Genomic DNA, 16,383 nt, shown 5'->3' on the forward strand with positions numbered 1-16,383 from the left:
ATGTACTCAGTAAATATTTGTTGACTGACTGAATTAGAAAAAATAAAAGAATATCAAAATGACATGTTTATGGAAGATTCTGTAAGTTTTGGAAACTATCTTGAATAAGGTTAAGACTCTGCTTCAGAAGGCAGTCTTGAAGAAATCAGAAGAGGGAAGTGCTGGATCACTGAGGGCACTGGAGTCAGACCATAACTGAAGAAGACTTTGACTTGAAAGACTTCTAAATAAGAACCTACTGGATAGGGGCTTCCCTGGTGGCTCAGTGGTTAAGAATCCGCCTGCCAATTCAGGGGACACGGGTTCGAGCCCTGGTCTGGGAAGATCCCACACGCCACGGAGCAACTAAGCCTGTGTGCCACACCTACTGAGCCTGCGCTCTAGAGCTGGCGAGCCACAACAACTGAAGGCTGCGCGCCACAATTACTGAAGCCCATGCACCTACAGCCCATGCTCCGCAACAAGAGAAGCCACCGCAATGAGAAGCCCGCCCACTGCAACGAAGAGTAGCCCCTGCTCGCCGCAGCTAGAGAAAGCCCGCGCGCAGCAACGAAGACCCAACACAGCCAAAAAGAATAAAAAAAAAAAAGAAAAAGAACCTACTGTATAGCACAGGGAACTCTACTCAATACTCTGTAATGATCTATATGGGAACAGAATCTAAGAAAGAATGGACCTATGCATATGCATAACTGATTCACTTTGCTGTACAGCAGAAACTAACATAACATTATAAATCAACTGTATTCCAATAAAAATTAATTTAAAAATAAAAATAATAAAAAAGGAAAGACCTCTAAATAAAGGAGTAAGACAGAAAACGAATGATAAAAGCAGTTGCAATAATAAGGGATGACGTCCTAGAATTTTTCAGCAAAGAGCAAGATGTTCATGTTTAATCAGTACAGTGTTAATGAAAATAATCCAAACATGTGAAGACTTCAAATTGTTCATATAATAATGATAAAAGCATCAGCAGACAACACATGGGAGCACTTCTCTTGTGCTGGGCCCTGGGTAAAATGCTTTATGTATAGAGTAGGTTGATTAAGTGCAAGCGCTCAGATCAACTCCCATACCTCCTCCAAATAACTTTGATCAAGCCATTTGATCTGTGTCTAGGTGTCCTGTGTCTCATTATCTGTGAGATAATAATAGCATCTATTCTCTAGGCATGAAGTTGCAAAGATTAAATGAGAATGTGTGGGGAGAGAAAATATAGGAAATTTTAGAGTTCTAATTTCACATAAAGACAGGAGTAATCGGTACAGCCTGATGAGTATGACAGGTAAGCTGAGGAGAGCAAGTCATTCTCAAAATAGTGAAAACAGGACTCACTCATCATATCACTAGGCTGGACTAACTATATCTGTCTTTGATATAGTAAGTCATCCCTTACTTTATTCTTACTTTCCCCTTAATTTCATCATTTTCAAAAATTAATTTCAAATATTTCTTTTCATGCATGTCTCCATCCCTGAACCACGAGTGCCTTGAAGACAGGGGATATGTTTTAAATATCATTTATTCCCAGCCCCTAGAATCATGCTTGACACACAAATACTTGTGCTAGAATGACTGCATGAACAACAGGAAAAGACCATATGAGAAAATTGATGTGAACGAGATTTACAGCAATTTTTTTTTTTTTGCCGTACACGGACCTCTCACTGTTGTGGCCTCTCCCATTGCGGAGCGCAGGCTCCGGACGCGCAGGCTCAGCAGCCATGGCTCACGGGCCCAGCTGCTCCGTGGCATGTGGGATCTTCCCGGACCGGGGCACGAACCCGTGTCCCCCGTATTGGCAGGTGGACTCTCAACCACTGTGCCACTAGGGAAGCCCAAGATTTATAGGAAATTTTAAGAGGAAGATACAAGAAATACCCTCATAGAAGAGAAATTTGATAAGAACATAGAATTATTTCTATATATACATAACACAAATTATGTAGTACATATATACAAACACACAACCATCTATCAGTGTGTGTGTGCAAACACAGTTTGTTATTAAGATCTACCCAAAGTGATTTTCTTTTAATTTAACTCCATTAGTCATTGTTATTTCATTCTAAACCATTTCTTCTTACTAGATAAGGAACAGAAGTTCATGCCTCTTCCTATTTTTAAAAAGTGAGAAATGTAACTTAAGGTTGATAAGGGGGTGATGGAAAGTCTTGGAACCATCTGGAAAGGGTAGAAGAAGGAATTTGAAGGGAGGAACAGGGGCCGTGCCGATCTTGGGAATGAACCCTAGGATAAGCAGAACTTTCTGAGCATTCTGCACTTCAGCACAGTTCGGGCTCTTAGTATCTGCCTACCTTTATACCTATCTTCTTGAGTTTCTCCCTCGATTTCATAGTTTTCCCCTGGATTGACAACCTGATTGAACTCTGATTAACCTGTCTTCTGAGTTAACTCTCTACTGGTAAATAGCTGTTTCACATCTTCACACCCTGATCTTAAAATTCTCAGCTCTTTCCTCTTGAACTCAGAAATTCTTGGGTCAAGCAACCTCCTCTCAAACAATCTGATTTTAGGAGGTCATAATTCTCCCTAAATGCCACATATCTTATATTGGGACGAGCCTCTTGGTATGTAAGATTTACTCTAAATCCCAGGAAAGCTATACTCTCTGTGTGTTAGTCTACTTTTCATGCATTCTTGGGTGAGACATGACCTAGGGCCCAGTCCTACCCCATGCAGAGTAGGTCCTCAAAAAATATTTGTTGGATAAAGGAATTAGTGAGTAAAAAGTCAAGGATTGAACTCCCTCCACTGCTTGCCTCTGAGCACACAATACAGGATACACAATTAGATTCTACTCAGAAAATCACCTTCTCCTTGAGACAGTCTCTCAACTGAAAACAGCTAGTAAAGGTCAGGGGAAGAAGAATCTGTGCTTAAGCTAGGAATTTGCTCTTCATTACCACCCGCCAAACACCACACATCACTAGCCTGAAACTAATGTATAGGTCCCAATCCCTGAAGCTCTATCTTATACCTACATCCCTCAACTATTACATCACGGAAGAGGCACAAACTAAAGCGTTTCCACCAAACTCTATGGTATCCGCTCCATTGTAATTTCCATTTCAACAATTGCCAGGGTACACACAGTTCTTTCAGCAAAATTAAACCTTGGGAACAGACGGATTCCCACCTTATACACCCCGTCCTCTAATGTGATCTTCTGAATTGTACTGATTTTCAATGGCACAGAGTCAAGATTATAATAAATTCCTTGATGTGTTCGCTTTTTAAAAATTGTCCAGATACATCCATTATTTATATCATCCAACTAAACGTCAATAATAAACACCTTATCAATTAATCAACAGTTTTGTATACCTGGAGGGTACTCAATAAAAACTTTGCATCTAGCCCAGTAATAATACATTTACTAAGTATCAACCATATTCAAAAATAATAGAATTCTCAAACCATTCATTTTGATTCCATGGATGTTTACACTATGTCCTCTGAAGCCACAAAGTAATATTAAAATATTCAATCTAAAAGAAGAGTCTTAAAATTTTTGCATAGAAAAATTATTCTATTACAAGAACATTCATGTTTTATAATTTTTGCAGTTAAAATGACAAAACCAACATCAAAGAAAAACCAGAATTTATCAACCATGGTTCATTTTAAATATTAATGCTGTAAAAGTCAAAGGTAGCTATAAAACAGACTGACAGAAGTATACCTGTTCTGGATATAGCTCTTTAAAACACACACCTGAAAAGATCAGCCAATATATCATTAGATAAAAATAAGGAGGCATCAAACACTATTGTGATGGCATAAGGTTTGTGTCAATTTCATCAATCTAAAAATAGGTCACAGAATGAGCTTAAAAAAAAAACACAGGGTAAGGTCAATATCACAAAGTGATTAAAGAGATGGAAGAGAACTTTCTTCTAAGTCATTAAACTCACCAATATTATACTGAACTCCAGAGCACTTACCATTTTCCTGTGGCATTAGAGAATTTAGTAGGTTCACTGAATTGACTGATTTCTTCGTTAACCTATTTACATGGGTTAAGACCCTGACTGACATAAAACACAACCAAAAAAAAACCCCAGACAGAGAGTGTAATGAAAGACTGAGTGATGTATAGTTTGGGGTGCAGCCTAGCCAATAAATGTGCTTGACCAGCAAAGAACCTATTGGCAAAGATTTATTATCGGAACAAATACATTCTAAAAAGATCTAATACAATAAAACCTGCAGTATGAATACAAACTACGCTAAAATACAGTTCTCTGCCCTGCATAACACATAGCTTATTTTTTATGATTATATTAAAACTCTCTTCATTTTGTTCATTGAAGAATAAATTTCATTAGCTAAGTAAAACCAGAGTACAGTGTATGAAATGGCATTAGTAGTGTAGTTCTTTAAACCACACAAAACGAAGTTTATGTTACTTAGAACTCTTCAACTACCTTTAAAATATATCTAAAGAAAAGGAAATATTTCTAGGAAATGTATTATCAAGAGAAAAGGTAAAAATGAACCACCTCTGAGAATAATACATCATCATTATGTTTTAATTATATGTGACACATTAATATGAACTTAGTAAAAGCTAGAGCCAGACATATAAGTGATCTTAAATGATATACCTCCAAGTTCTTTTACATTCAAGATGGCATTCTGGAATGGCACTGCTTTTATACTAAAACCTACAATTAGAAAACAGAAAAGAAAGAATTAGCAACTTAAGTTTTAAAAATGTATAAAATGCTCAAATGCTCTTTTTTAGGCAGATTAAGAGTTATTTTTCATAGTTCATATTTACACCAGAAACACATAATTTCCAAGACAAATGGTTAACCCAGTATTTTCTACCATTTTGCAAAACAGTTGTATGTTACAGCAAAATATAACCCTTTTCTTCAAAATATTGCCTCATTCTTTAATACATAATGCCACTTTGTAAATTTTATCAGTTGCGAGAAAGACACTTGGAAGTATAGAGAAACTTCAAAGAAAATATTAAATCTATCAGGACCTTTGCATCTAATTCCTAAGGTTAATCTTCCCTCACATATAACTTAGCAACCCTAGAGACTAAGGTATCAAAATTATAACTATCTTATATTGAATTACATAGTATTTATGTTAGCGTTTTCTTTCAAGGACATGGTTAAAGTCATACATAAATTTTTCTTAAAAGTACAATCATAATTACCCATTTATGCATTTTATAATGCATGTAATAAATGACTTCTATTATAAAAGTATATTCAGAGTATAGTACTATGATTAATTCTGTATTTAGGACTTAATTATCATCATCTAAGTCAATCAATTCAGGTGTGACATATGTGAGTGTGCGTTTACCTATACACAGACACACACACAAATATATACACTAAATATTTCTGAAATGATCCACAAGAAACTGGAACATGTAATGACTCTTGGGAGAACTGAGAGTCTTCTTCTGGAGGTCTTAAATAGAAGGGAGATTCTTTTGTTTCATTTGAATACTTTGCATATACAGGTACTTCTTTTTCAGTTAAAAGCTCTACTAATTTTTAATAGTTAATTTATTCAGTAATTTCCGAGCACCCAATCAATTTAAGGTTTTAAGCATTATTTGATATGTACAATTACAAGATAAATAAGACACGGTCCCCTTTTCAAGAAATTATCAACAGGGTGAAAGGGAAAACAGACAAATACTTTCACTGAAGCAAGTTATGATGGGTGCCTAGAAAGGTAAAAAGATATAAAGTACAATGTGTATAAGAACAATTCTTTTACATGGTTTTGCTTTACTTTATTACAAAACACGTTAAAATGTGCCTTATTATACTCCAGCCTATTATTACCACTCCTCTGTTGTATACTGTCCCAGAGCTTTAAGATTTTATATATTACCTTCTACTTAAGGCAGTGAGTATCATGTAATGGTTAAAAAGTGACTTTGGAGTCAGACAGATATAGGTTTTAATAAGCTCTTACTGTGGGCAACTTACCAGCCTTGGCTTTCATCGTCTGTAAACTGGGAATGATAGTAACTATGTCACAAAGTTGTTATGAGGATGCGATAATGCATGTGTTATCTTTATCACAGTGCCTGGTACAAATAAGCACAAAATACAAGACTGCCGACGTTCTATTTCAGTGGATGCCATGTTGTTGACGATTTAATCATTAGGTACACATATCTTCTGCCTGCCTGAATATATTACAGACTCAAGACAGAAATGCTGGTGCTCATTTACAAAGTATTTAGTTGGAGCCATAAATGTTATCACTGAATGAAAAGTACCTTTGTTGGAGTGATGGAAGTGTAAACTGTTGAATTTGTTGTACAGAACGTAAATGTTCATTGGGCTCTCTGAGAACCTTCCAAAACATACCCTTCCTATGTGGGTTTAATACAGACTGACACAGTGGGCGTAGCACTATGATTAACGGTGCGTGCAGTCACTGAATCTTAGTAAGATAGCAGGAGTAGGGGGCAGCTTCATGTGGCTGACATACCGGCATATACCTGGGTCTGCAGGAAAGCTTCTCCAGGTGCCTGGCCTCTGGGAAATTACGGAAACTCAGCGCCAATCACAATACTCCTGCTGGCACTGAAATTCGCCCACAGGAGACTTGGATGCTTGACTGTATCTACCTACCACACAGGGGTGTTACATGGATTAAAAGGCAATGATTGTGAAATCCTGAAAACGAAAACACTATGTAAGTGCTAAACAGTCTATTAGTGGCTAGGTTCAGGACAACCCAAGTATGGATTTTCCAGAGAAATGGGACAAACCCCAACTTTGAAAAAGAAATAGTTATGGAGCACATCAGCAATATTTCATCTGTTTTGATTCTTAAAAGCCGACAATATGCAGGCACCCAGAGGGAAGAAATATCCTTCTGGAAATTACCACACCCATCTGCAAAATACAACTTTCGAAATTTATTGATCCAACAGGCAGATTTTGAATTTTGAATCCTTACACAGACTTCATAATAAATTGACTACAAAAATGTCGTCCAATGCTCACTCTAAACAAAGTAACCTAGCAATGTTATTTATAGGCATATAAATGTTCCTGCAGAATACTCATAAATGTTTTCTCTTCACACAGAACATATGTGGCTAGATTTATACTGCAAAGGTATATGCAGTCTTCCACTTTGCTGTCTTTGTATTATTTTTACAATATAGCTGTGGTAATTAATGTTCAGAGGATGAAGCCTAGATAATCAGTCCAGAAAATAAGAGAATGTACTATTTATGGAAGAGAAACAATATTTTTCTATTTTAGTCATTCTGTTTGCAAGGATTAAAAAGACTTAAAATGTAAAGACACATTTTCAGTTCACCAGAAGGGCAATCAAGAAGGGCAACCATCAGATCAATTGTATTTTATTCCTTTACACTGAGTTGGATGAGGTCAAGAAGGGAAATTAATATTTAGTAGGGTTACAAAGGTCAATCCATCAAAATACCTTTCTCAAAGGGTTGCTTTGAGGAATGAAAATCACTGGATTGCATGGGCTCTACAGTAAGAATGTCTGGGTTCAAATTCTGGCTCTACCATTATTAACTGTCTGACTCTGAGCAAGTTACTTAATTCCTCTGTGCCTCAGTTTCCTCAGCTGTAAATGAAAACAGAAGGTAATCAGTGCTATAAAGTGTTTTGTTTTTAAATAAGTAAAACTAAAAATTCAGAATACTAATGGTCATCAAATAATCACTGAATGCTTTCTCCCAATCAAAATCATGTGCGGCCTCAAGTTCAGATATATTATGAAAGCAGTGGTAAAAATAAAAGTTGCTGAAGAAGCAATCAAAACAACATTTATTGAGGACTTCTATAGACTAAATATTTGTGGTCCTCCTTAACACTTCTTTTCCTCTCAATCAACCAATCCCCAAAGCCTTTAAATTTCACCTGCTAAATAGTTCTCAAAAATGCCTACTTCTGAGGGCGTCCCTGGTGGCGCAGTGGTTGAGAGTCTGCCTGCCGATGCAGGGGACACGGGTTCGTGCCCCGGTCCGGGAAGATTCCACATGCCGTGGAGCGGCTGGGCCCATGAGCCATGGCCGCTGAGCCTGCGCGTCCGGAGCCTGTGCTCCACAACGGGAGAGGCCACAACAGTGAGAGGCCCGCGTATCTCAAAAAAAAAAAAAAAAAAAAAGCCTACTTCTCTTCATCCTCACAGCACAACTCTCGTCAAGCCACCACCATCACCACGTGGTGAGCCTCCTAACTAAACTCTGCATCTATTATTGGCCTCCTCAGTCATCCCCACACATTGGCAGAAGTGATTTCCTGAAATGTACTTCTGTTTACATCATTCCCCTACTTAAAAGGGTCTAATACCTTCTCACTACTCAAGGTATAGTTTGAAACACCTAACAAGGCCCTACCTGATCTGGTTCCTTTCCTTCCCTAGGCTTATTTTGTACCATCTCCCCCTCACTTATATTCTTCAGTTCCTAAAACAAGCCATGTTCCTTCCATCTCAGGGCCTTTGCACCTACTGCTCCAAAAGTGTGTGTACTTTGCCCTTCTGGCAAACTCTTTACCCTTCAGGTGGTATCAGAACTTCACTTTGTCAGGCAGGCCTTCTCTGGTGTTCCTGAAATAGGCTGATTTTTTTGGATCTGTGTGCTTGGGACACTCAGCATTTCTCCTACATGACTTTCACGGTTCTAATTACATATCAGTTTATTTACTTGTTTTATGTTTGTTCCCCAGCTAGACTGCAAGGATTCGTAATAGAGATACAGTGTACAGTGTATCTTGTATGCCAGTGCTTGGTCATAATAGGATCTCAATATTGGTTTAAAGATCTGTGCTAAGGGTTTATATTTAGTCAGCCCTCCATATCCGAGGGTTCTGCACCCACATATTCAACCAAACAGACCGAAAATATTTGGGAAAAAAATTTCCAGAAAATTCCAAGAAGCAAAACTTGAATTTGCTGTGTCCAAGCCATTTACATTGTATTTACATTGTATTAGGTATTATTGGTAATCTAGAGATGATTTGAAGCATATGGGAGGATGTGTGTAGGTTACATGCAAATACTGTATTTTTACATAAAGGACTTGAGCATCCTCAAATTTTTGTATCCGTTGCAGGGGAAGGTGGTCACCAGTCCCCCTCATATACCAAGCGACGACTGTATTTTAGCTGTTACGACCATCCTTAACTTAATGAACTAACTACTGTTCCAGGAAGCAAGTGAAGTCTAGAAGGGTTAAGTGCCTAGCCAAAAGTACTAAATGCTGTATTTAAAACCTGAACTCAGGTCTCATCACCTGAGTCCACCAGAGCTCCACACTATAGCACCTCTTCCACATACCAACAAGATGATGGATTCAAAATTTCCAATTTTGAACCTAAATAACGGTGGAGCTGACTGGAAAAAATACACACATACCTAATAATCCCACTAATTATTTTCCCTCGTATTTATAAATAATCCAACACAAGGAATCTATTTTGATTCTTGTGTTCTCAGGTCTATACTACATTTCCTTATTAATGGAGTAAAAATAATAGTATGAGTTTAGAGAGTACTTTTTTAAAGACGTTATTAATAAAACCAGGAACTCAGGAGGGGAGGGAAAATGTCCAACTGACTCAGCCATGACAGTGTGCTCGCTCTGTTCCTTCTTCGAAAAAATAAGCATCCTCCGACGCTCTTCTCAGGAAGTCAGTGAGCTGATGGAACAAGAGCACTGTCCTAAAACCCTGTCACAGCTCTTAGACTCACCAGGCACTTTTTTCTTTTTTTTATTTATTTTTTATGTTTTTACATCTTTATTGGAGTACAATTGCTTTACAACGGTGTGCTAGTTTCTGCTTTATAACAAAGTGAATCAGTTATACATATACATATGTTCCCATATCTCTTCCCTCTTGCATCTCCCTCCCACCCTCCCTATCCCACCCCTCTAGGTGGTCACAAAGCACCGAGCTGATCTCCCTGTGCTATGCGGCTGCTTCCCACTAGCTATCTACCTTACGTTTGGTAGTGTATATATGTCCATGCCTCTCTCTCGCTTTGTCGCAGCTTACCCTTCCCCCTCCCCATATCCTCAAGTCCATTCTCTAGTAGGTCTGTGTCTTTATTCTTGTCTTACCCCTAGGTTCTTCATGACATTTTTTTTTCTTAAATTACGTATATATGTGTTAGCATACGGTATTTGTCTTTCTCTTTCTGACTTACTTCACTCTGTATGACAGACTCTAGGTCTATCCACCTCATTACAAACAGCTCAATTTCGTTTCTTTTTATCCAGCTACTTTTTCTTGACTTTGAATCCCTCATCTGCAAAATGAGTGGACTAGATTAGCTTTTTAAAGTTTCCTCTAATGTTAGGATTCCATTTTTTATATTAAACAAGGAGAAGGAAATAACAGTAACAACTGAGTCAACCATCAATGGCCTCCAGTATTTGGCTGAAGGCCTCAGGGGCAGGTCTCCCGACTCCATTCAAACAATTTGATGGCTGAAGCCTAAGTTACGTAGTCATTTTTTCCTGGCCTATTTAAGCTACATTAGTAAGACTGAAACCTCCCCTAAGATTTAACCCCACAAATTTTAATAAATATATGACTTAGCAACTCTTTGGGGAAATAATTGTTTGCATAGACTTTCAGCTTTTGTCTTTTAGTCCTTAAATCCAAAAAAGCCTGTGATACAAGGGAGATGGATTTGAAATTTTTTATGCGGGGAAAGCATTACTGGAATCGTAACAAAATTAGGTTTCAGAGGGAGGTTAGTCTATTTTTATTCATTGTGTGGAACACAGGACTATTTCGCTTGGACCTACAGACCAACCTCCCCCCTTCCCCTGCAACACATACACAAGCCTGCACACATGTACACAGGTACTCGGTGTGTGCTTCTGACATTCCTGGGTCACTCTAAGAACTGCTAAAGGGAAAGACATTCCACAGATCTGGTGGCCTTGACTTGGACCAAGGACATGATTTATGCGTTAGTTTTGTGATGTTTGGACAATGGTCCAGCGAAATTCTTCTAAATATCATTTCAACATCATAAAAGGAAATTTAATCTACCAGCATTTATAAAACACAATTCTTTAGCAGATACCAAATTCGACTTTCTAACTTATTTCTTCTTAACGTGTATGCAGCTAATACTAAAGTTATTAAAATGTCTGATTCAAATTTTCATAAACTTTTCTGTATTTCTTTCAAATTACCATAATTGTTTTCTATTTTAACTGACTGACATATCACTTGACAAATTTTCAAACATGGTAATATATATCCCTAGAAGAGATTTTTCAACCTTTTTCAATTCCAAGTGTTCAATTTTCTCTAGATTGTTCTCTATGTTACAACAATATATTATCCTAAACCTTTAGACTCCATTCCTCTGTTTTAAAAAGAAAAAAAAGCGAATATTGTGTAATCTACAGGTTAACAATCCCTTTTATCAACAAATTCTTTGGGCATATACAGTCAAGGAATTCACTCTGGACAAAGTTCACTTTTGTTTCTAGACCAATGTGTAAGCTACTCAATTTTTTTCCTCTATCAGCAAGACCTGCTCTTTTCAGGACTTCTTGGCCCTTTGAGTTTTGACAATTTAAGTATCTTTTTAAAATTATGTCAAAGTAAAAGACTGCTGAAGTTAACAATCCAATAAAGTCTGTATTCCCTTTACTTCTGAAGAAAAGGCTGACATTCTTGCCTTGCTGAAATGGATAGACATACCCTTGTGTGTCATGTTTTCATTTTAAGGAACTAATTCTCAGTGTATCTTTTCAACTGTTCCAAACTCTTCCAACAAATATTTCATTTTTAATTGGCTTTATATTATCAAAACATTATAAAATAGAGAAATAATTTAAGAGAATAAAATTTCACACAATTCGACCATACCAACAAAGCCCATAGTTACTTTTTACATTTTTTTTTCCCATTTTTGATTCAAAAGCATAGTTTTGCAAGGTTTAATTTTCAAAATGAATGTAAATTTAATTTTCCTTGACAGAAGATCGTGTTTTCCAATATATGATCATTTCAACTGATGTACCACGAGTTAATTAACAAATTCCTTTAATATAGGACATTTAAATTACTTTAAAGTTTTAGTTATACAAAATGTTGCAAGGAATCAGTTTGTTCATACAGTTTCTTTGAAATTACACACTTAATGGAAATTCTTAGTGACACGCTTATTAGGCCAAGGGATGTAAATATTTTGGTAACCTTTAATTTATATGAATAACTTCTTTCAAAAAAAAAACGGTCAACACACGTTTTGGTAAATTTAGGTATAAAATTAACATTTTCTTATTTATTTTCTAGTAAAGTTGAACTTCTTGTAAAGCCAAACCTTTCCATTTATTTGTTTGCCATTAATTCTTTTCCTGAATACCTTTGTGGACTTAGCTTAATTAATCAATTAGATTCTAGACACTACTTGTGAACGTGACTGAATTCTCTAAATGGGACTGTCATAAACTCTTATCTGTAATATCTGATAGAAATACTTCTCAACAGCATTGCTTTCACTTACATTTGTCATCTTAATCTTAGCTTTCCAGTCCTTCTAAACTTTTATGTAGTTAGCTCCCTTGCTCGTTCACTTTGTACATTATTCTCTGTAGGACCTCCTTCAGCTATTCTCCCGTCCTCACATTGAATGTTCACATGCACATGTGGCTTTCTGACCTCCTCATTTCTTCTAGTTACCTTTTCTTGCCATTGGGTTTTGTCATTTATTTTAGGACCTTCCTTTTACCTCCTTTGTTCTTCTTCAGCTGCATACATACACAACAAAAAGGAGCCGACAGTTGAGTTTGAAAAGGCTGGCAATGTCCGTCTGGAACTCTGGTGAGGACTGGGTTTTGTGGGTCCACTGATAACTAAAATCAGCCTGCTTGGTTCTCCTCTGCCTCCACCCCTCCTCTGTCACCACTAATTAGTTTCTCCAACCTCTTGCCCACCTTCATTAGCTACAATAATCATACAGACTCAACCAACAAGCATCTACCCCTTCTCTTCTCTTTGCACCTCATGCCCAACTCTGCCCTGCCTTTATCCTTGCAAAGCCCTCTCAATGAATCACAGGGAACCTCACCTTTGTTAAGAAAAGTCTTCTCTAGCCGCCAACATTTTCTTACCCGCTTTTCTTTCCTTCTTACACTAGCAAACAGAGCTTTTCCTTCCCTCATCAGGGCCAGCCAGGACAAGCTTTGCTTCCTTATAATGCTTTTACCGCTTTACCATACTCACCTCTTAATAACTTTCCAGCTAAAGTTGTGACATCTGTTTCTGTGTCGACCTTTGCATTTCCATCTACCAACTTTCAGGGCATTTGCTTATCTATCTGAATGAATTCAACACATTTGTCCACCACTCTATCTGCTTCTACTCTTATAGACAACATTCTCCAAACTAATGATCAAAGCTATCCTCCAAATTTTCAGATCTCCAAAACTATCAGATCTAAATTCACATTAGCCATCACTAATTTGTTGGTATAAAGTTGTAGATCCCATCAAATTTTCTACATAGATGATCCTGTCATCAGCAAACCAAGAAAGTTTTACTTATTCCTGGAAAACTTTTATTTCTTTTTCTTGTCCAATGCACTGGCCAGAATCTTTACTACAATGTTGAACAGAAGCGGTGAGAACAAACATCCATGTCTTATTCCTAATCAGACCAGGAATAAATTCTGTATTTCATCATTAAGTATGACAACAGCTATAGGGTTTTCATACATGACCTTTAACAGTTGAGGAAATTCCCTCTGTTCCTATTTTGGTGAGTTTTTATCAGAAATCAATGTTTTTTGTTTTTTTGTTTGCATCTCTTGAGATGATCACATGGTTTTCTTTTCTTAGCTTATTAATATTGTAAATTAAATTTACTGATTTTTGAACATGAAACCAACCCTGTATTCCTGGGATAAATGTTACTTGGTCATGACACATTATCCTATTAAAAATATACTACTTTAAGATTTGATTTGCAAGATTTTTGTTTATATTTTTGGTATCTATGTTCATGAGGGATATGGTATGTAGTTTTTTTGCAATGTCTTTATCTGGTTTTGACATTAAACTTGCTGGTCTTATAGAAGGAGTTGGAAAGTCTTCCCTCCTCCTTCAATTTTCTGAAAGATATTGTGTAGCAGTGGCATTATTACTTCAGATGTTTGATAGAATTCACCAGTGAAGCCAACTAAATTTCAAGTTCTTTTTCTTAAAAAACTATAATTTCAATTTCTTTAATAACTATAGATCTGGGCTTTCTATTTCTTCTTGAATGAGCTTTGATAACTTGTCTTTCAAGTAATTCATCCATTTAAGTTGTCAAATTTACTGGTATGAAGTTGTTCATAATATTCTATTATACTTTTAATATCTATAGACTCTATATTGATGTAATCTCTCTCATTCCTGATAATATAAATTAGTGTCATCTTTGATTTTTTTTTCCCTGATCAGTTTGGCTAGAGTTTCTTAAGCTTTATTGATCTTCTCAAAGAAGCAGCTTTTGATCTAATGAGTTTTCTCTACTGTTTTTCTATTCCACTGATTTCCACTTTGATCCTTATTATTTCCTTTCTTTTGCTTACTTTGGGTTTGACCTGTCCGTCTCTTTTAGTTCCTTAAGGTGGAGGTTGAGGTCACTGATTTGAGGGCCTTCTTTCCTAATCCAGGGGTTCAGAGCTATGAATTTCCCCCACAGTCCTGCTTTAGAGACATCCCACAAATTCTGATGTGTTGTATTTTCATTCAGTATAAAATACTTTACAATTTCTCTTTTGATTTCTTATTTGATCCATGGGTTATTTAGAAGTACTTTAGTTTCCAAATATTTGGGGACTTTTCCAGAGATGGTCTTGATTTCTAATTCAATTCCATGCGGTCTGTAGTTTGAATACTTTTAAATTTATTGAAACTTGTTTTATGTCCTCAAATATGGTCTTATTTGGTAAATGTTACAAATGCACTTGAGAAGGTTCTCTGCTGCTGTTGTGTAGAGGGTTGTATACATGTTAATCAGGTCCAGGTGGCTGATAGTGTTGTTCAAGTCTACTACCTCTATTTTCTTCCTACGTGTTCTATCAATAACTGAGAGTACTGAAATCTCTGACTACAGTTGTGGGTTTTGTCAGTTTTTGCTATGTGTAGTTTTGAAGTTATTACATACATAAATGTTTAGCATTGTCATGTCCTCTGATTCAAAGACTCTTTCATCATTATGAAATGAACTTCTTTATCCCCAGTATTGTTCTTTGCTCCAAAGTCTACCTTGTCTGATATTAATATAGCCGCTCCAACTTTCTTTTGACTCTTTCTTATGCCTATCTTATGCCTATGCATAACGTATCTTTTTCCATCTTCTTACTTTTAATCTATTTGTGTCTTTATATTTAAAGTCAGCATATAGTTGGGTCTTGTTTTTTTAATCTAATCATATTCTCAGTCTCTTAATTGAGGAGTCTAGACCATTTGCATTTAATTTGATGACTGATGGTCAAGTTTGAGTGCTAACACCTTGCTACTTGTTTTCTACTTGTCCCATATATTCTTGTTCCCTTTTTTCCTGCCTTCTTTCTGATTAATTATTTTTTATAGTTCCATCTTATCTTATTTGTTGCCTTATTGGCTCTCACACTTTCTTTTGTTATTTTAGTGGTTGCTTTAGGGTTTATAGTGTATCTTTAACTTATCATAGTCTACCTTCAAGTGTTATTAAACTACTTCACATATAAGAACCCAACAATAGTATATTTCCCTTTTTCCTCTATGACTTTTATTCTATTGTTCTCATGCATTTTACTTTTACATGTTATAAACTCCACAACATACTGTTTTTATTTAAACAGTTATAAAGAGATTTAAATAAGAACTAAATCTTATATAATTATCCATGTAGTCACCATTCTGTTACTTTGCTTTGTATAGATCCAGATTTCCATCTGTAATCATTTTTCTCCCGCCTGAAAAACTTCCTTTAGCATTTTCTTATAACTTTGGTCTGCTAGCAATAAATTCTTTCACTTTTTTAATGTCTGAAAAAGGCTTTATTTTGAGTTTCTTTTTGAAAGATACTTCTGTTGGATATAGGCTGATAATTATTTTTCCCTTCAGTACTTTAAAGGTGTGCTCCATTGCCTTCTCCCTTGCATTGTTTGCAGTGAGAAATCTGATGTCACTCTTATCTTTGTTTCTGTGTAACATCTTTTCTCTGTTTTTAAGATTTCCTTTTTGTATTACTCGGCATTCTCCAGAGAAACAGAACCAATAGGATGTGTGTATACACAGAAAAATGTTTCAAGGAATTGATTCATAATACTATGGAGGCTGGCAAGTCCAAAATCTGCAGGGTAGGTCAGTAGACT

The 16,383-nt window shown here is 36.4% G+C and overlaps 1 protein-coding gene across 3 annotated transcripts in view; it reads right to left on the minus strand.

Moving 5' to 3' along the window:
* ARL15 (ADP ribosylation factor like GTPase 15) overlaps positions 1-16,383 on the minus strand; it is a 417,368-nt gene that overhangs the window by 259,532 nt on the left and 141,453 nt on the right. For all 3 annotated transcript variants that reach the window (XM_060142949.1, XM_060142948.1, XM_060142947.1), the window contains one exon: positions 4,635-4,694. In XM_060142949.1, coding sequence (XP_059998932.1) covers positions 4,635-4,694 — 60 coding nt within the window. The remainder of the gene's footprint in view (positions 1-4,634; positions 4,695-16,383) is intronic.

This window comes from Lagenorhynchus albirostris, chromosome 3 (assembly GCF_949774975.1).
Source record: "Lagenorhynchus albirostris chromosome 3, mLagAlb1.1, whole genome shotgun sequence".
NCBI classification, from domain to species: Eukaryota; Metazoa; Chordata; class Mammalia; order Artiodactyla; family Delphinidae; genus Lagenorhynchus; species Lagenorhynchus albirostris.